Raw genomic sequence first — 19,747 nt, 5'->3', positions numbered from 1 at the left:
TGTCTTTATTTAACCCTGGCCGACCTGGAACTCACACAGTAGCTCGGCTGACCTCAGACTTGTGGTGATCCTCTGGCCTCGGCCCTCCCGGGGTTGAGATTACGTGTGTGAGCCACCACACTAGCTTCGAAGTCGGATTTCTACCGTATATAAACGTACGTTAACACTGTGGCACCCCCCCCCGTGTCACCATGACACCCCCGCCCCCACTAGGCGAGTGCTCTATGATGAGCCATCCTTCAGCCCTACTTAGACACAGCATAAAAGTGCTTGCCGGGTGTGGTGACACACAGCTTCTCGCCCATTCCTCAGGAGGTAGAGGCACGCGGTCCTCCGTGAGCTCAAGTTTCACTTGGTCTACACAGCAAGCTCCAGTACAGCTAGGGCTACAAAAGAAGACCCCGTCTCAGACAAAACAAAACAAAACAACATCCTGAGCTGAACCATCCTAAGCCAGGGACCACCAATCACATCTCTATGCACCAACACACACAAGCACACATGGGCCAGGGTCCAGACCCTCTCTCAGCCATGTTCACACAAACACTATACATGTGCCCGTGTACCCAGGCATACTCATGCACACAGCAGCTATGCCCACACACTCCCATGTACCCAGGCACAACCACGCACATAGCAGCTATGCCTACGCTCTCCCATATCACCAGCACACCCATGCACAAAACATCTGTGCCTTTACTGGCACAGGTACAGTTACGCACATAACAGCCATGCTCACGTATGTGTACCAGTGGTTGCATCCCATGTGTTGAGAAAGACCACTCTCTAGTCCTGTTTGGCCTCACAGTGTGGAGGGTTAAGGAGGTGGCTGGTGCTGCAGGAGCAGGCCTTCCTGGAGGAATGAGCGGTTGTGTGGACACTTGCAAGGCCGAGCTGCCAGGTGTCCTGCTCGCTTATTACAAGAGCCAAACTAGGAACGTCACAGAAGCCTTTACTCAACACTGCAGTCGCTTCCCCGCGGGACACCCCTGTAAAAGGTGCTGGGGCTGTGTCTTGCTCCTGAGGGGCCAGACGAAAGGCTCTGGCTGTGCTGTTCATTTGTGGGAAGCTCAGGGAAGAGAACCCCTAAACCTCCAGTTAGAGGAAGAACGTCTCCTGGTGGTGATTCTGGAGGCCAGGGACTGAGGTAACGATGAACGGCAGCGTGGCTGAGAAGTACAGCCTTGGGCTGACCTCAAGCATCCAGTGGCCAGGTAGTCTGCACAGTCTGGGTTTGGACAGCGGCTCTGTGAGCAGCCCAGGAAGAGCCTGTGGCCAGGTCTGGAGCCCACCCTTTCACGACTAGCCCACACGACACCATCTTAAGCTGCAGGTGTGGGAGGTCTTGGACCTGTCCCCTCCTGGGCCACAGTCACTGGGGTAGAAGACCTTCGGGCTGGGCCAGCAGCGTCCGCACACAGCCCGGCGCCATTACACGCACAGTCCAGCTGTCCTCACGACCCCGAGGTACCTTGTGTCCCAACTGGAAAAAGGATCATGGGAGGCCTCCAAGCAGTTTTGTCTTCTGCTGTCTGCCCGAAGGAGCCAGGACGAGCAGCCACCAGGGGTCGTCAGTTACTGAAAAGCTACCTCACCCCCTGTTCTTCACAGGGCACCAGTGGGTGTCTGGGTAGAGAAGGCAGTGCACAGACTGGAACCTGCCAGGGGAAGAAGTGAGGTCAGCTCTGCTGGGCAGGGGGCTGACACCAGAGCCCTCTGGGGCTGAAATAGCCCAGTGCCCACTCACCGTGTAGGATCCTGTTGTATACTGAAACCTCCGGCTACGTTCACCACATTACGTGGGTTCTCAGGACCCCCATAGCTCAGGGTGACCTGGGAGGGGGATCGGGGAGAGTGGGGTCAGTTCTTCCTCCTGGGTACTCTACCTGCTGAAGTAGAGGCTTAGGGAAGCAAGACAGTGGCCCTTCATAAAGACGCCCCTCTGAGACTTGCCATGAGCTTCTGCTCTTGAGGATCCTTCATCCAGCTGGCAAGGTCTTGGCCCAGGGCTCACTCCCCAGGGACAAGGACACCCTGTGGCTAGCCCTCTCCTGAGCCCTGCACGACCGGAAGACCCCCTGGGAGAGAGGCTGGGTCCTTGTAGGAGTGGGCTAAGGCCCAGGTCCAGGTGTCTCACCTGCTGCAGAACGGCATCGGACGGCAGTCTCTGCAGGTTCTCCAGGTGGGAGTGGAAGAGGGGGCTGTGGCGCAGACGGGCACCTAGAAGCCCTTCCACAATGTAGCCTACCGTGCAGTCGTCAGGGAGCCGTACCCGCTCGGCGGTGCTCATGAAGCTGCCTAGGCTGGAGGGTAGGTTAGTCAGCACCTACGTATCCCTTACCCTCCCCAAGCCAGGCAGCTGGGCTCCCAGCCTCCCACTTACCTGGCCCAAGGACTCATTTTGAGAGCAAGGCCTCTGCTCAGGCAGAACCCAGCCCCACCAGTAGCAAACCAGAACTTCACTGTGTTTGACTGGAAAAAGGAAAAGCTCTGTCAAGGCTGCCCGGGAGAGGGCTCCTCACCATCAACCCTCCGGGTGAATCGTGTCAACCTGGGCCACCATACAGGAGAGTCTGCAGAGGGCACAGGTGTTCCTAACAAGTCACCATGGCCTCTAGACTCTTGTCTATCACTATGCTTGGTTTGCTAGCTCCACAGGGCCTGGAACCAGGCCACCCGGCCCATGCCTGTCTTAGCCCAGTCTCAGCTCCTGCAGCATTCGCTAGGTCAACCTCGGGGAGGATGCTGGCCCCAGCACTCACGGCGCCACCACCCTGGACTCTCTCGGTGGCCTCGATGGGGTGGTCCAGACTAGGTCGCCCCAGGTAGACGTCCTGGTTGGAAGAGAAGGTGGAAAGCAGGTGCAGCAGGCTTTCAGGGTTCACGTAGTTGTCATCATCCACGTGGCAGAACCATCTGCAGGCGGAGGGAGAGGCCTATGTACTGAGGCCCCCGTTTGCGTGGGAGCCTCCAGCACACTCCGCCCTGGGTTCTCTGACGGGTGAGGTACTTACTTCCGTCCGGATTCTATGAACTTATCGTATTCCACCGACATTTTACAGCACAGCGCTTGGCGTGTGCGCACGGCCGAGCAATTGGTGTTGATCAAGCGGCCGCCTGCACGGTTAGAAATGGGAAATTTGAGGGTTGACCTCCAGCTTGGCTCCTGGTTTAGGCTGCAGCCCAACCACAGCCCTCATTTTGAAACAGATGAGTTACTTAGAACAGCCCAGGTGGGAACAGGTGACTGCCGACTGGGCTTCCTCGGGGTGGGGCGGGCGAGGAGCTGATGGCCGAAGGATGGGCACTGGAAGGTGCACTGGCCATGGGTGGGCATCCCATCCCGGCTCTCCCCTCCAGTAGCTGTGAATCCAGCCAGGTGCCTGACACAGGAACAGAATTGCCCCGGTAGCTACAATTCGGTCCAGGGGGGCGTCTCACCTGCCAGCAGCTGGAGCTCAGGGTCCTCTCCATCGGTGAAGATGAACGTCTGAGGGAGGAAACACCGTGAGGCACCAGAGGACCCAGTGAGTAGGTCTGGGACCAGGCACGGGGGCCCCCGGGACCAGAGGTGCCTCTGGTCCGGAGAGGGGTCCAGTTCGAGACCAGAGGTGCGGGGAGGGGTCCAGCTTGAGACCAGGGGTACGGGGAGGGGGTCCAGCCCGGGATCAGAGGTGCGGGGAGGGGGGGGGTCCAGCCCGGGACCAGAGGTGCGGGGAGGGGGGTCCAGCCCAGGACCAGAGGTGCGGGGAGGGGGGTCCAGCCCGGGACCAGAGGTGCGGAGGGGTCCAGCTCGAGACCAGGGGTGCGGGGAGGGGTCCAGCCCGGGACCAGAGGTGCGGGGAGGGGTCCAGCTCAAGACCAGAGGGGAGGGGAGGGGTCCAGCCCGGGACCAGAGGTGCGGGCAGGGGTCCAGCTCGAGACCAGAGGTGCGGGGAGGGGTCCAGCCCAAGACCAGAGGTGCGGGGAGGGGTCCAGCCCAAGACCAGAGGTGCGGAGGGGTCCAGCCCAAGACCAGAGGTGCGGAGGGGTCCAGCTCGAGACCAGAGGGGAGGGGAGGGGTCCAGCCCAAGACCAGAGGTGCGGGGAGGGGTCCAGCCCAAGACCAGAGGTGCGGGGAGGGGTCCAGCCCAAGACCAGAGGTGCGGGGAGGGGTCCAGCCCAAGACCAGAGGTGCGGAGGGGTCCAGCCCAAGACCAGAGGTGCGGGGAGGGGGTCCAGCCCGGGACCAGAGGTGCGGAGGGGTCCAGCTCGAGACCAGGGGTGCGGGGAGGGGTCCAGCTCGAGACCAGAGGGGAGGGGAGGGGTCCAGCCCGGGACCAAAGGTGCGGGGAGGGGTCCAGCCCAAGACCAGAGGTGCGGGGAGGGGTCCAGCCCAAGACCAGAGGTGCGGAGGGGTCCAGCCCAAGACCAGAGGTGCGGGGAGGGGTCCAGCCCGGGACCAGAGGTGCGGGGAGGGGTCCAGCCCAAGACCAGAGGTGCGGAGGGGTCCAGCCCAAGACCAGAGGTGCGGGGAGGGGTCCAGCCCAAGACCAGAGGTGCGGGGAGGGGTCCAGCCCGGGACCAGAGGTGCGGGGAGGGGTCCAGCCCGGGACCAGAGGTGCGGGGAGGGGTCCAGCCCGGGACCAGAGGTGCGGGGAGGGGGGGTCCAGCCCAAGACCAGAGGTGCGGGGAGGGGGGGTCCAGCCCGGGACCCCGGACCCGCGCGACGGGGGCGGGGCGCGCACCTGCCGCGGGGCTCGTGAGATCCAGGTGCGCAGCAGCAGCCGCAGGCGCGGGCTGTGGTTCTTCCGAGTGGTCTTGACTGCGATGAAGACATCGTCGGGCTGCAGGCGGGAGACCTCGAGAGACAGACCGGGAGTTGGGATCCGGGCGGGGTCCGGTGCGGGCGCGCGGGGCAGCGGCAGTGGCAGCGGCAGCAGCAGCAACACGGCCAGGACCGCGGCCAGCGCGAGGCAGGCCCGGCACAGCAGACCCCGCACACGGTTCATACGCTCGCCCGGGACCGGGCGCTGGGCGCCCGCCTGAGAGTGAGGCGGCCCCTTTAAGAGCGACCAGCGCCCCGCCCCGAGCCGCGACCCGGAACTGACGGCCGCGCCGCCCCGGAAGTGAACATCGCTCTGCGGCGCCGGGGGTGGAAGATGCCGCTGCCGGTTCAGGTGTTTAACCTGCAGGTACGGGTTGGCGGCTGCACTCGCCGCGCGGCCGTGCGGCCCGGGTCGGGCTCGGGGGGCGGGGCTCGCAGCGGGAGGGGCGGGGCTCGCGGCGCAGGCCTGGGCGCGCGGGCCCCGCCAGCCTCGCGGGCCGCCCTGGGCTCCGGCCCCCGCCCCGCCCCCGCCTCGCGCGCCAACGCTTTTCCGTGCGGGCGCTGGCGGCCCGGGAGCGGTCAGGATGCGGGGCAGCCCGGCGCCCAGCTCCGCCTCGTCGTCGGCGTCCGACCTGAGCCGCAGCCCTGCGCACAGCAGGTCAGACTTGCGGCCCGGGACGTCGGGCGACTACAGCCTGAGCGCCAGCCTCTCGGCCTGCACGTTGCTCTCCGAGGTACCGGGCGCCCTGCCTGCGGGAGGCGGCCCTCGGCGTCGCCCGAGGCCCCGGCGCCTCTTCCGCACCGTGGCCGGCCTGCTGTGGCTCTCCTGACCTCTGCAGAGAGGGTGTCAATCTGTTTTATTATCTGGGGCCTGGAGGAGGCTTCATTAACGCCCGGCTCCTGCAGTCGGTCAGACCTGTGACCCACACCTGTCTGGGAGAGCAGAGGAGGGCGCTTGGCCACCAATGTCTGTGGGAGCCCAGGGCAGTTGTGCCTTGGGACGTCTTGGCAGGACCTGCCACCGAGGACAGCAGCATCCCTGCTCTCCCCGGTGCTGTGTGTCAGGGAGCTTTTTCTGTATTGCAGGGAGCTGTGGAACCTATGCAGATTGATGTCGATCCCCAGGAAGACCCCCAGAACGCACCTGATGTCAACTACGTGGTGGAGAACCCCACCCTGGTACGGGTCTTCGTGCGGGGAGGACTTACCGTCACTTGGGTCTGTTGAGGGGTCCAATCAGACTCCCCACTGTAGTGGATAGCTTTGGAAGATGGCGACGCTTAGCAATCACTTTAGTGACATCTTTCGGAGCCACGAAACTGGGATTTCATTTGTCCGCCTGTATTGGATTCTCAGGCAGTTTTAAGACTGCACCGTCTTAGTGGGAACACCTCCGCTAAGGTCTGTTTCCAGCCAAAACAGTTTTTTATCTGTATTTGGTGGGTGTGCCCGTGTTCCTGCTTTCTGGTGCAGAGCTGCACCTGAAGGCTCTTAATCCACACCAGTGGTCTCATCCCAGAGTCTGGGACAGCAGTCAGTCCTGCAGGCCTAAGCGAAGGTTTGTATCCGGGCTCGCTTACCTACCTCCCCCTCCCCCCAGGACCTGGAGCAGTATGCAGCCAGCTACAGCGGCCTGATGCGCATTGAGCGGCTGCAGTTCATTGCTGACCGGTGTCCTCCACTGCGGGTCGAGGCCTTGAAAATGGCCCTGTCCTTTGTACAGAGGACCTTCAATGTGGATATGTATGAAGAGATCCACCGGAAGCTCTCTGAGGCTACCAGGTAAGGCCCTAGAGGGGGCAAGGGACCACATTCTGAGCCCCTGTCATGCCCAGCATCCTACCTGTGGTGTAGCGGTACCCTGTCCATGTTAAGTCCTGTGGCAGGGAAGTGGTAGCAGGCCCTGTTCTCTCTCCTGGGCTTCCTTTTCCTATGTGCACACAGCTGGGATCCTAATTCTTCAGAACCTGGTGTAGCTGTCCTTCCTCCCTACCCCCGAAAAAAGGGGGGGTCAAAACCCTTTATCCTCCATTAAAACTTCCCTATCTGACTGTGGGCTCCTGGGTCAGGAAATATCTCTGTAAAGGGCCCCTGGTACAGGTGGGCTCCTTTGGGTGGGGCAAGTCAAAGGCCTCTTGAAGACTAGCCTATGGTTTGTTATGTCCTCTCCCCTTTCTCCCTGGTTCTGTGGTTGTCGCTGTCCTTATGGCTAGGTTATCCTTCAGGGAGCTGCAGAACGCACCTGATGCCATCCCTGAGAGTGGAGTGGAGCCCCCACCCCTGGACACAGCCTGGGTGGAGGCCACTCGGAAGAAGGCCCTGTTGAAACTGGAGAAGCTGGACACAGACTTGAAGAATTACAAGGGCAACTCCATCAAAGAGAGCATCAGGTGCCGGCCTGCTCTGGGCAGGGGAGGCGGGCAGCTGGGCCTGGCGGCTCCTCGACCAGTGTCCACTCACTCCCGGGCTACAGGCGCGGCCACGATGACCTGGGTGACCACTATCTGGACTGCGGGGACCTCAGCAACGCCCTCAAATGTTACTCCCGAGCTCGAGATTACTGTACCAGTGCTAAGCATGTCATCAACATGTGCCTCAACGTCATCAAGGTGACCTAGGGGACAGGTGGGTAGGCATGGAGGCCCGGAGAGGCCACCAGACTTAGCTCGGCCTTGCCTACTCATCCGCCAGGTCAGTGTCTACTTGCAAAATTGGTCTCATGTGTTAAGCTATGTCAGCAAGGCTGAGTCCACTCCAGAGATTGCTGAGGTAAGGTCCACCTCCATGGTGGCCCCCTGGTAGCCCCATACCCATTCCTAGCCTCAACCGCCTTTTGAGTTTGCTCTTGACCCTTCCCTGGGTAGGCAGGGGGATGGAGTAGAGCCCCTTGAACAAGGAGGGCAGGGTAGGGCCTCTCATATCTGCTTCCTTCCTCTGTAGCAGCGTGGAGAGCGGGACAGCCAGACCCAGGCCATCCTCACCAAGCTCAAGTGTGCTGCAGGTGAGGCTTCCAGCCACCTCAAGCCCTTGTAACCATGGGGAAATAGAGGTACAGTACTGGCAGGCTCCAGGACTTCGTGTGTCTGTGTTCAGGCAGAGAAGCTGGTAGGGTGTGGGGAAGTAGATCAACTGGTTTCCAAGCCTAGCTGTACGTCATGGCATTTTGAGGCTTCCCTGCAAGACATACTTACAGGAATGTCTTCAGTTAGATGCTGTCACTAACAAACTGAGGAATACTGGGGCAAGAGGCCAGCGGGCTGTCCACTGATGACCAGTCTCCTAGGGCTCCAGCAGCCTCCTCTAATAGCCTGTCTTCACTGTCTCCTGCCTGGTCCCTCTAGGCCTGGCTGAGCTGGCTGCACGGAAGTATAAGCAAGCTGCAAAGTGCTTCCTTCTGGCTTCTTTTGATCACTGCGACTTCCCAGAGGTGAGGAGGAGCATGCGGGACTCTTGAGCTTGTCCAAGTCCATAAGAGGAAGTGAGGGCTCATGGATTGAGGTGTTAATCTCTCCTGAATGAGGTCTAAGCATGTCTCAGTGGGTAGTGGGAACGCCAGGCCCCAGCTCTGGACTTCTTCCTTGGTGTGTGCACCCACCTCCCCTTCTGCCTCCAGCTGCTGTCCCCCAGCAATGTGGCTGTCTATGGTGGCCTGTGTGCCTTAGCCACTTTTGACCGTCAGGAGCTGCAACGCAATGTCATCTCCAGCAGGTAAGTCGGGTGGTGGCTCCTACCTCCTGTTCCTGCCCAGGGATGGGCCCTTAGTCCCTTAGCTGAGCACTCTGGTATCCTCAGCTCCTTCAAGCTGTTCCTGGAGCTGGAGCCACAGGTCAGAGACATCATCTTCAAATTCTATGAGTCCAAGTATGCCTCGTGCTTGAAGATGTTGGACGAGATGAAGGTAGGAGACGGGAACAGTCACACTGAGACTGGGCTAGCCTGTGCCTCGGGTCACTGACCAGTTCTCCTCCACAGGACAACCTGCTCTTGGACATGTACCTGGCCCCCCATGTCCGGACGCTGTATACCCAGATTCGCAACCGGGCTCTCATCCAAGTAAGTGGGGGAGGGGAGTGGCAGTCAGAGGCTGTGTGGGGTGCAGACACTGGGGACAGTGGACAGCGTGTGGTCTCCGTCCCGTAGTACTTCAGCCCCTACGTGTCAGCTGATATGCACAGGATGGCTGCAGCCTTCAACACAACAGTTGCGGCTCTGGAGGATGAGCTAACACAGCTCATCCTGGAAGGGCTCATTAATGCCCGCATCGATTCACACAGCAAGGTGTGTAGTTAGGGCTGGGATTGCTGGGGGCGTGGCCTGCTGGGCCATTCTGAACTTCCTCTTGTACTTGTACAGATATTGTATGCTCGAGATGTGGATCAACGCAGCACCACCTTTGAGAAGTCCCTGCTGATGGGCAAGGAGTTCCAGCGACGTGCCAAGGCCATGATTCTGAGGGCAGCTGTGCTGCGCAACCAGATCCACGTCAAGGTGAGCAGCCTGGGGTGAGGAACGGGGCAGCACTTACACAGCCTCCACTGACCCCTCCTGTCCACTGCAGTCTCCGCCTAGAGAAGGGAGCCAAGGGGAGCTGACCCCAGCCAACAGCCAGTCACGGATGAGCACCAACATGTGATAGGCATCCCCGACCTGCAGAGACCGGTCCGCACTCCTGCCCAGCCCACGGAAGCAGTACCTGGGCCTCTTGCCTGCTTTCCTCAGAGGAGGCTCCAGACTGTGTGTGGTTCATTAGAGCAGCCTGTCCACTGGCCTTCCACTCTGAGGTTCTCTCTGCTGTGGTAGGCAAGCTGCCCGCTATGGTCACTCGGGCCTGACTCTAGGTTTCTGTCCAATGAAACAGACTGTGTGCAATGCCCAGGTAGGGGACCCCGAAACCCTCCTGTCTGTGTAGTTGTGACTGCAGCAGTGTAGCCATTAAAGTACAGATTGATCACTGCCCCAGGCTCTGCTCCTCTCTGCTTTGGAAGAGCTCACCCAGGGCAACCCCTGGAGGGCGTGCCCCACTCATTTCACACTGCTTTCCTGGCTCCCAGGGTCCATTGAGCCAGGAGAGCAGCCTCCTTGGGTGTGGGCTGGAAGCAGCGGTCACCAGCCATTATTAGAGCTCTGCAAATGAATCTCTGAAATGGTTTATTGTTCAGTCCTGGAAACAAGTTGTGGGAACGGGGCAAGTTCAGCCAAGGTGCCTGAAGACACCAACGTGTCCTTCTGTGTCAAGTAGGAGATTCCCTGAGTAAAGGCATTTCCTTAAGCGTGTCTAGGCTTCAGTGGCTGTCCTGGGGTAGAGAGGGCCCTTGCTGGCTCTCAGGCAAGGGCACTACCCATGACTTCGGAGAAACCACCTGGTGTTCCGGGCCTCCCCTGCTGAGGTTCCTGCAGCCCAGGCTGGGTCTCTTTCCAGGCCAGAGACTTCTCTAATTTGGTCTTAAAAAGCAGTCCATGGCCTGACAGGGAAAGCAAGAGGGGAATGGTTGTCAGGAAGCCAAGGTTCCCACTGCTGCAGAGGTGGGTGGGCGGGTGCAGCAGGCATCTGCTCACCTGGGCAATCTGCTGTCTCTCTGAATGCTCGCTTCTTACAGCAGCCACGGCACAGGTTGAACACACATCTGTTGCCCTGTGTACAAGAAAGCTGGTAAACTGAGGCCAGCACCCATGCCCAGACCAAATTCTGAGGTCGGGAGTGTCAGACTCCAGCAACATCCATGGGGACTGCCCTGCCCACCTGCATAGCAACAGAAGGGCCAGCTCACCTTTGGATTTCCACACTGGTCACATTTTGCATATTTAGCTGAAAAAAAGGGGGGGGCTGGTTGAATGAGACAAGCCAGGGTGACTGGCTGCCACTTCTACCAGTCTTGCTGTGACTGACTGGTAAGGATGGAGGATGTGGCTGGCTATGACAGGAGACGGTGGACACAGCAGAGCGAGCATGGCCTCACTGGGAACAAACAGGAAGCAGATGGGCTGTCCATTCAGTCCCAAGTGTTCCAAAGCCCTAAGGTCTGTTAGCATGTCACCCAGTGAGAGAGAGTGCAGCCAGGTACGGTGGCTCATGCCTGTAATCCTAGCACGATGACTACACAGTGAGGTCCAGGGCAGCCTGGGTTACAGCCTGAGACCTATCCCAAGGAACAAAGACTAAACAAGGTCCCTTCTGCAAATTCCCCAGGCTTGCAAAGCTACCAGCTGCCACCAGACTGCTGAACCTCTAAGAAGCAGCTGGGTGTGAGAGCCCAGGTTGCCGAAATGGCCAGGGCACAGAGGACAATGCACTGGACTGAGACCCCAAAACTGCACACCTAGAAACCATGAGAGGCTAGCCACCTTCAGCTCCATCTATTTGGATGAAGATTGAGCAGACCAAGAATAGCCCTAGTGACCCAAAGCCCTGACACACAGGCAAACTCCTCTGAGGTCACCTGAACAGCACCTAGCTAAGGAGTTTGTACACTGGCCTTGTCTGATACATCAGACACAGATGAGATTTAAAAGCTTTCATATGTTCTTAGTGTTAAACCCAAAGTCTGGTCTGGGCACAGGACAAACGTCCCTAGGCATTTGTTTCTGAACCCAGGCCTTAGGTAGAACCCAGGCCGAATCTGGGCTCCTACCTCCAGTAAAGACAAAGACAAGGTGACTGACAAGTCAACCAGTTAACCTGGCCTGAACAGAGCAGCACTCACGTTTCAGGGAAGGGTCGAAGGTCTTGTGAGGGTTCCTCAGCTGCTTCTTCAGCTTGTTCTTGGACAAGCCATCCAGGCTGCTCTCTTCCTCCTCCAGAGCCCGCTTACTGCGGCCACCACTGTTCTCCTTGCTCCCTTCCCTGGGTCTGAAGGGAGAGGGCACACCCAGAAGATACGGTCAGTTCACTGCTGCCAAGTGGGGTAGATCTCAGGTGTGGTCCCGGGCAAAGGGGCTGGATAGCCATGGAGAGCACGGGCCAAGGACACGCACGTTTCTCCCATTCATCCCAAGTAACTATTCTTGGCTGCCCAGCCACAGAGGGCCTGTATAAGGACACAGGACACACATGCAGCCCACACAATAGAGGGGGTAAATCTAAAGTTCAGGGGCCCAAGGTTAGTGCCACTGAGCCCAGGCAGGCTGTGATCACAGATCAGCCTGCCCAACTTTGGAGATTCCAGCCCCAGAGTCCACCTAGTAACCCCAAGGACAAAGTCACAGAGGACCAAAGGATCTTGGGTAAGTACCCAAAGCACTTTCTCCGCACAAAGCCTCTCCTCTCCCTCCACTCAGAACAGGGACTTGCCTTAGTATTCACACTGCAGGCTTACCCAGGCCTGATGTAGGGCTGGCAGATCCAGTGGAAAGCAGGTAAGTTGCCAGGTGGCCTTACTCCTTCTTGCTGCCTGGACATGTCCTCCTGCAAAGGCCCAAGACATGTCAAAGACCTAAGCTGCTGGCCCACGACAGAGCTTGCTGGGCTCCCATAGCCCTGTACCTGCCTGACACCGAAGCTTTAGCGCCTGGCTCACAGCAGCCACGCCCTCCAGGGTCTTCACTTTGGCCAGCTCCTCTCGAAGCTGCTGATGGACCTGTAGCCTGAGGCAGATGCCTGCCATTCAGTCACCACCTGAGCCACGGCCAACTTCTTCCCACCCAGGCTCAGGCCTCCCTCACTGCCAAGCCAGCAGCCTCAGCAGACTTGGCTGTCTCGGGGAGAGCACAGAGCACTCCACAGGGCTGACACCGCTTAGAGAGACTCAACTCCTGTCCAAGGAGCAACTCACGTGTGGTGCCACAGCTTGAAGAGATGGGCCCGGACGTAGGATAGCGGGCAAGGGTGCTGCTGTACAATGTCCAGGTACTCCTCAGCCAGCTCCCACACAGCAGGGCTCCGGCCCTCAAAGAGGGCAGGGTTGTGCAGGTTGCCCTCTGGGAAGTAGGGAGGGAGGAAAGCCTGAAACACCTTCCTGGCCACTCAGGTCACAGGCTAGCTATAGGGGGCAGGCAGGACAGTGAACACTGTCCACTAAATAGTGTACAAGGTCAGGACAGGCTGAGCCATCCATTGCTCACCTGCAGTCATGACCCCTTGCACGCCCGTGTCCTGGATACACCGCTCCACATCCTGCAGGCACCGGATATTCCCATTCGCAAACACAGGGATCCCCACGGCCTTCCTGTGGGGGGCAGGGAGAGAAGCCGGACCCTATACCACACCAGGGCAGTGCTAGGCCAGGAGGGACAGAGATCCAGCCACCAAGTTCCACCCTGTTGAGACACCTTGCCTGCCATGGTATTGCTGCCTTCCCTCCTAGACACAGGACATCAGGTGATGCTGAACACACCAAGGTGTGGAGCTAGGTTTATGTCCCTTCCACAAAGCCCGCGGGACTAATGACTGCACCCAACCTACTGTACCCACTTGCCTGACCGCCTTGATGTGCTCCCAGGAGGCTGTCCCTGCCATGGGCCCCTTCTGCTCCTTAGTGCGCCCATGAACAGTCAGGAGCTAGGACAGATCAACACATGGTTCAGCATTCTCTAGGCCAAGGTCCCAAACCAATCACAAAGGACCTGCTTAAGTTCCTCAGCTTTCCTTGCAGGAAAGAACAAGGGCCAGCCTGGCCGGATCTATCCCTGGACCCCAGGGTCTTGAGAGCCCTGCCCCATGAAGGAGCCCCAGGCTGCTGAGGGGTGGCTCCTGCTCATCCAGAAGCTACCTGTCTCAGAGCACACTTGACCAGGCTCAACATGGAGGACTGCGAAGAGTACCAAGTCTGATGCCCTGTGGCTTACGCCTAGTCTTCCAGAGAGGCTGGATACTGAGCTCACCTAAGAAGGCCATGTCTGATGTCTGGAGGGCCTGAGACACGGTAGTAAACCAAATGTTACTCCCCATAGTCAACACCCTGGAGCTGGATGGCAGTTTTAGAGGCTCTGAGACCAAGGTAATGGGTCTTAAAAAAAATGGGGTCAGGAGGGGCCCACTGCCAAGCCCACAGAAAATGACTTGGATGCACCCCCCACCCAAAGCTACAGGAGGATCAAGAGCCACCTCTGGTCTTGGAAGGCTGTCAGGGAGAGACAGTGTGGATGTGAGCCCAGACTGCCTGCTGGATCCCAGCAACCACCCCTGGGAGCCACAGCCCTCACCTGACAGCCGGCCTTCTCCAGCATCTGGGCATACCTCACCGTCTTGTCAATCTCAGGGAAGACTCGGATTTTGCACGTGACAGGAACAGAGAGTCTCTCATGAGCCATCAGAACTGAGAAAGAAAGATGGCCTCTGAGGGAAACATGGTTCTACTCCAAGGTGGACAAGCCCCTATATGCCAGGCCTACAGAACCATGCTAGCTTTTCCAAAAGCAGGTCTAGGGGCATATTCTTGGCCTTTTCCTGTCTTCACATGTGATGTCGGCCTGTGCTGGTTTCCAGTGAGAAGTAGCACCCAACAGACCTAGTTGTCTCCATGGGGCACTGGGAGCTAAAAAGACGCCCTAGTGGGATGACCGTTGTCCTGGCCTGAGCCCCAGCCAAGCAGTGTGTGCTTATGAGCCCTGTCAGAACATTCTGGGGCTGCTTCAGCGGACACGGTGGTACGCAGCCAACTCACCCATTCTCTGAAGCAGATCCCACTCCTCCTGCAGAAAGGCGCCATAGTGACCTGCAGAGGAGAAGGGTGGCCCGATGTCACTCTCACATCCACTGTCAGGAACGTCCTACAAGGCCAGATCCTCAGAACACAGAGGACTCTACAGCCAGGCTGTGTGTGAGTGAGCGCCTTTGTATCGATCCCCAAATCCAGCAGCAGCTCTGCTTGGAGGAGGGGGATGAAGTTAAGCAGCTTGTCAACACCTGACTTGCGAGTTCTGCCTACCCAGCTATGATAACTCAAAAGTGGGCTGCGCAGAACACCTATACCACACCGCCTAAGATCAGATGGCCCAGGGAGCCTGTGTGCGGATTGCAGAGCCACAGACTGCCCACCAGCTGATCACATCTGTTTAGAGGATAGCGATGTGGCCAGCAGAGCCTGGTCTCCACTGAAGTACCTGAGAGCAGCCATTTTCCAGGATAATAAACCCTGAAAAAGGGCTGCTCACTGGCCACAGAGACCACCGCAATCAGAGGCGGGGACTGACTGACTCTCCCCATGCCCACCTACACAGAGCCTCCACCCGAACAAGCCTGGACCCCTCATTTGGAGGCCCCGTGGACTCAGCGCTGGCCTGGACAGGGGTCAACACAGGACTGTGGAAGGGACCTCACCTCTCTTGGCTATCATCTGTGGGCAGCCCAAATTCAGGTCGATAGCATCACAGTGATCTTGTGCCAGGAGACCCGCCTGGACAAACACCTCTGGGTCATTGGCACAGAACTGAAGAAGACATGAAAGTCATCCATGGTCACACCGGGCCTAAGACTCTCCCTGCCTAGGCCCATCCTGCCCTGTGAGGAGCCCCACAGTGGCCCAATAAGCTGTGGTCTTCCCACCAACATTCACAATATGATAAAGCAGGGAGAATCTCATGCCACTAGGAGCGTGAGTTATACATGTATGTTACATGGATGTGTAACAGCAGCCAAGGGCACCGAGACCAAGAGGAAGTATCACGGTGACACCGGGGCTACAAGTCCCTCACATCATCCAAGCCGTCCCCTTCACCAGGGCACAGGCTGGCTCCCAGGGAAGAGCTGGGAAAGTTCACTCAGCAGCTGTGTGTCAATGCAGGACTGCAGCCTCTGCCTGCCCCACAACCCTCTGCCTGGGTAGGAAAGCTTGGAGATGCTGTCCTCATATACAGGGTCTAGAACTCGGCTGCTCCCTGGTAGCCATGGTCCCTCTGCCCACCTGCACAATGAGAGGCCTGTCCTCGGGGCACACTTCACAGTACAGGTTCTCCTTCCGGTAGTTAGCATCTCTGACGAAGACCTGGGCATGCAGCATAGGGGTGTAGCATAGCTGGGCTCCATGGCGGCGGCTCAGCAGTCTCCAAGCCAGCTCACTCTGGTCCACCATGGGTGCCACGACATGTCGGGCACCTCCCAGGGTGCGGCTCCAAAATTCGAAACCCTGAAGTTTGGGCATCCTCTCCACACTACGGGCAGAAGGGGATCAGGCTCATTTTAGTCATAGTATGTACTCCACCATACCAGGGAGGGTACAAGGTTCATCTGAAAACACACACACACACACAAATACACGGTGCAGATACCACACGGTGGTGACAGGAGAGGCGTCAGCAGGCACAGGGTCGAGCCGCCCCCACCCCAGCCGTGACCCTGACATCTCTCACCCTGTCCGGACCTTACCCTCTCATTTGCTGCTGGGTTAAATGCCAGCCTGGTGGAACGGGTGTGGAGGATAAACAGGTCAGTGCCGGAACTACAGATCTGAGCCCCTCCGGGTGGAACCTGGCCAGGCGAGACCCCGGATCTCGGGCAGGGAGAGCAGCGAGCACATCAGCCCACCAGGCCCCCTTCCTCGTCTGGCCTAGAGCGTCCTGCTCTGACCCGGTCCCTTGGGCTGGGCAGGGGGCCGAGGCTGCCACCGAATGACGGCGAAGGGGCTCGGATTAGGACCACTTCCTGCACTGTTGGGGCTGGCCGCGGCTCCAGAAGGCCTGTGGCTACGGGCACGCTCCAAAGAAAGGAACACAATGCCCCGGAGCCTCCGCCTTTCCCGCGGCGCCGCCACGAGGACCCGCAGGAACGCGGCGAGAGCCGCCCAGCACCGTAGCTCAGGCTCAGCGCACCGCTACCGGAAGTGCCGGGGCCGGAAGCGCACCGTCAGGTCCCCCGCGCGGTCTGCGGTGCGGCGGCGAACAAAATCCTCGGAAACCGCGGCTCGGCGCCGAGGGGACCGGCCTTGTAGAAACTGGAGCTGACCAGGTACAGACTGCGCACGCCCAGGGCCACGTTGTGCTTTTCAGACAATTATCCCTGGGAAGCCGTTCCGCCCACCTCTGCGCCCTCTCCACCACGCCTTCCCAGAGCAGCTTAGTTCTTCAAACACGAGGTGTAAATTCAGTATAATACACAATAGTTCCGATCCTGGATAGGAAAGGCTATCAAAAAACAAACAAACAAAAAACCAAACAAACAGGCTGTCAAATTCCAAACCCGGACAAAGGGCTACGATACCTATCAAAACGGGCCTGGCCTCGGGTTCTCCTAGCGTCCCTAAGTCACTTCCTCTTGCAGGATAGGGCTGGTATACTCGACCCCTACCCTGGACTCTACAGCCTAGGGGCTGGGCTTCCCTTAGGTAACCAGAAACTTCCTAGAGCAAAGGTGCAAACACTCAGTGGTCTGGTCACTCTGAGTTCTCAGATGATGGTCTGCTTTATTATTATTTATTTATTTATTTATTTCTCATCATCATCATCTTAAGACAAGATGTCACTGTGCAACCTCGGCTGGTCTGGGACTTGCTATCTGTGTGTGCACCTTAACTCTCAAGGGTCAGTTCTCTCTCCTTCTGCTTGTGGATCCCAGAAAACAAACTTAGGCGGTCAGGCTTAGTGGCTGGGGAAGCTATTGAGTCTCCTCATCAATCCACTATCTTTTTTTTTTCTTTTCCAGACAGGGTTTCTCTGAGTAGCTTTGGTGTCTTGGAACTTGCTCTGTAGACTAGGCTGGGCTATTATCCACCTGCCTCTGCCTGTGCCAGGATTAAAGGCATGATCACCACTGCCTGGTGCAATAGCTTCCTTTTAATCAGAATGTTTGGTCAGTTTGTATTTAATTCTTTAGTGACAGAAGTGAATCTTTCTGCTTGTTTTCAACATGTCTCTTCTGCGTGGTGTTCCTGTGTTGCTTCTTTCCTGCAACAGCCTGAAGGAGGAAAATAAAGAGCAGACACAGTTGTTTTTGTTGTTGTTTGAGACAGGGTTTCTCTGCAGCTTTAGAGCCTGTCCCGGAACTAGCTCTTGTAGACCACACTGGCCTCAAACTCACAGAGATCCACCTGCCTCTGCCTCCCGAGTGCTGGGATTAAACGTGTGCGCCACTACCACCTGGCACTATGTTTTTTTTGTTTTTTGTTTGTTTGTTTTTAATTTTTTTATTTTTTAATTGATATTTATTGAGCTCTACATTTTTCTCTGTTCTCCTCCCTGCCTCTCCCCTCCCCGCTTCAATCCTCCCCCAAAGTCCCCATGCTCCCAAATTTACTCAGGAAATATTATCTTTTTCTACTTTCTACTTCCCATGTAGATTAGATGAGTCTCTCTTAGTGTCCTCATTGTTGTCTAAGTTCTCTGGGATTGTGGTTTGTAGGCTGGCTTTCTTTGCTTTATGTTTAAAAAACCACCTATGAATGAGTACATGTGATAATTGTCTTTCTGTGTCTGGGTTACCTCACTCAAAATAATGTTTTCTAGTTCGATCTATTTTCCTGCAAAATTCAAGCTGTCGTTAATTTTTTTCTGCTGTGTAGTAATCCATTGTGTAAATGTACCACATTTTTCTTTCTTTCTTTCTTTCTTCTTCTTTTTTTTTTTTTTTTTTTTTTTGATTTTTCGAGACAGGGTTTCTCTGTGGCTTTGGAGCCTGTCCTGGAACTAGCTCTTGTAGACCAGGCTGGCCTCAAACTCACAGAGATCCACCTGCCTCTGCCTCCCGGGTGCTGGGATTAAAGACGTGCGCCACCACCGCCCGGCTTACCACATTTTTCTTAATCATTCTTCGATTGAGGGGCATTTAGGTTGTTTCCAGGTTCTGGCTATGACAAACAAAGCTGCTATGAACATAGTTGAGTACATGTCCTTGTGGCACAATTGAGTATCCTTTGGATATATACCCAAAAGTGGTATTAATTGGGTTTTGAGGAAGGCTGTTTCCTAATTTTCTGAGAAATCGCCACACTGACATCCAAAGGGGCTGCACCAGCTTGCACTTCCACCAGCAATGGAGGAGTGTTCCCTTTTCCCCACAACCTCTCCAGCATAAGTTGTCATCAGTGTTTTTGATCTTGGCCATTCTTACAGGTGTAAGGTGGAATCTCAGAGTTGTTTTGATTTGCATTTCTCTGATGACTGGCACTATGTTTTTGATAGATAAAAATGGACTTTAATATAAAAGAATTAGGCCAGGCATATGGTTCATGCCTGTAATCTCAACACTAGAGAGGTGGAGTTTGTCACAAGTTCAATGCTGGGCTAGGTGACAACACAGTAACAGTTAATTGTCACTTGACACACCTAGAATTACCTGTGGAGGGAGTCCCAATAAACCATCGTCCAAGGGCTAGCAAGATGGCTCAGTGGTTAAAAGCCCTGGCTGCTCTTAACCATTTCCATCCTCTGTGCCACCATGGTGGTGGCGCTTAAGCAACTACCCTGAACTCCCGTTCCAGGGATCCAAAGCCCACTTCTGGCCTCCGCGGGCATCAGGCTTGATTGTTGCACAATCATACAGTCAAAGCACTTATAAACTTTTTAAAATTAAAGTTTTTTTTTAAAAAGTTTGTCTAGATTGGGTTGGTGTGTGAGCATGCTTGTGGGAGATTATCTTGATTGGTAGGAAGCCCTACCTCCGGTGGGTAAATTGGCACAGGATCCCGGGCTGTGTAAGAGTGGAGGAAGCAAGCTGAACACCAGCACACACGTGTTGGAGGAAGACCGTTTGTTCGTCCCCGCCACCCAGAACCGAAATAACCACACAGAAACTGTATTGTTTAAAACACTGCTTGGCCCATTAGCTCTAGCTTCTTATTGGCTAACTCTTACATCTTAATTTAACCCATCTCCATTCATCTGTGCATCACCACGAGGTTGTGGCCTACCAGCAAAGTTTCAGCACGTCTGTCTCTGGCGGTGGTGGCTCCATGGCTTCATTCTAACTCTTCCTTCTTTCTCCCAGCATTCACTTTAGTTTCCCCCCCAGCTCTTTCTGCCCTGCTCTGCTATCGGCTCAAAGCAATCCTTTATTAACCAATGATATTCACAGCA

At 56.8% G+C, this 19,747-nt stretch overlaps 3 protein-coding genes across 10 annotated transcripts; 1 reads left to right on the top strand and 2 right to left on the bottom strand.

Annotated features, from left to right (window-relative positions):
- Positions 1-932: 932 nt before the first annotated feature.
- On the bottom strand, positions 933-5,065 carry Rfng (RFNG O-fucosylpeptide 3-beta-N-acetylglucosaminyltransferase). The gene is made up of 8 exons (XM_038325976.1): positions 4,728-5,065; positions 3,442-3,490; positions 3,015-3,117; positions 2,763-2,916; positions 2,384-2,472; positions 2,138-2,303; positions 1,748-1,833; positions 933-1,658 (listed from the first exon to the last, which is right to left on the bottom strand). The coding sequence occupies exons 1-8, from the start codon at positions 4,989-4,991 to the stop codon at positions 1,592-1,594; spliced, it is 978 nt and encodes a 325-aa protein (XP_038181904.1). The 5' UTR covers positions 4,992-5,065; the 3' UTR covers positions 933-1,591.
- A 31-nt stretch (positions 5,066-5,096) lies between these two features.
- Gps1 (G protein pathway suppressor 1) lies at positions 5,097-9,761 on the top strand. Of its 8 annotated transcripts, none has more exons than XM_038325973.2 (14): positions 5,097-5,174; positions 5,894-5,986; positions 6,408-6,589; positions 7,033-7,197; positions 7,281-7,416; positions 7,499-7,576; positions 7,751-7,808; positions 8,149-8,234; positions 8,421-8,515; positions 8,600-8,705; positions 8,780-8,860; positions 8,948-9,085; positions 9,161-9,295; positions 9,366-9,761. In XM_038325973.2, the coding sequence occupies exons 1-14, from the start codon at positions 5,142-5,144 to the stop codon at positions 9,438-9,440; spliced, it is 1,461 nt and encodes a 486-aa protein (XP_038181901.1). In that variant the 5' UTR covers positions 5,097-5,141; the 3' UTR covers positions 9,441-9,761. The 8 variants fall into 8 exon arrangements, with proteins under 8 accessions (XP_038181901.1, XP_038181900.1, XP_038181899.1 ...); XM_038325972.2 differs by having other exon boundaries at positions 7,748-7,808; XM_038325971.2 differs by having other exon boundaries at positions 7,021-7,197.
- Positions 9,762-9,938: 177 nt separating this feature from the next.
- On the bottom strand, positions 9,939-16,577 carry Dus1l (dihydrouridine synthase 1 like). The gene is made up of 14 exons (XM_038325975.1): positions 16,107-16,577; positions 15,646-15,892; positions 15,063-15,171; positions 14,407-14,457; positions 13,946-14,058; positions 13,219-13,301; positions 12,866-12,969; positions 12,577-12,721; positions 12,292-12,388; positions 12,121-12,209; positions 11,509-11,654; positions 10,576-10,613; positions 10,364-10,439; positions 9,939-10,269 (listed from the first exon to the last, which is right to left on the bottom strand). The coding sequence occupies exons 1-14, from the start codon at positions 16,112-16,114 to the stop codon at positions 10,130-10,132; spliced, it is 1,446 nt and encodes a 481-aa protein (XP_038181903.1). The 5' UTR covers positions 16,115-16,577; the 3' UTR covers positions 9,939-10,129.
- Positions 16,578-19,747: the final 3,170 nt, after the last annotated feature.

Source organism: Arvicola amphibius, chromosome 4 (genome assembly GCF_903992535.2).
Source record: "Arvicola amphibius chromosome 4, mArvAmp1.2, whole genome shotgun sequence".
NCBI classification, from domain to species: Eukaryota; Metazoa; Chordata; class Mammalia; order Rodentia; family Cricetidae; genus Arvicola; species Arvicola amphibius.
The sequence above is the reverse complement of the archived record's forward strand: the minus strand, read 5'-3'. Positions and strand labels throughout refer to the sequence as shown.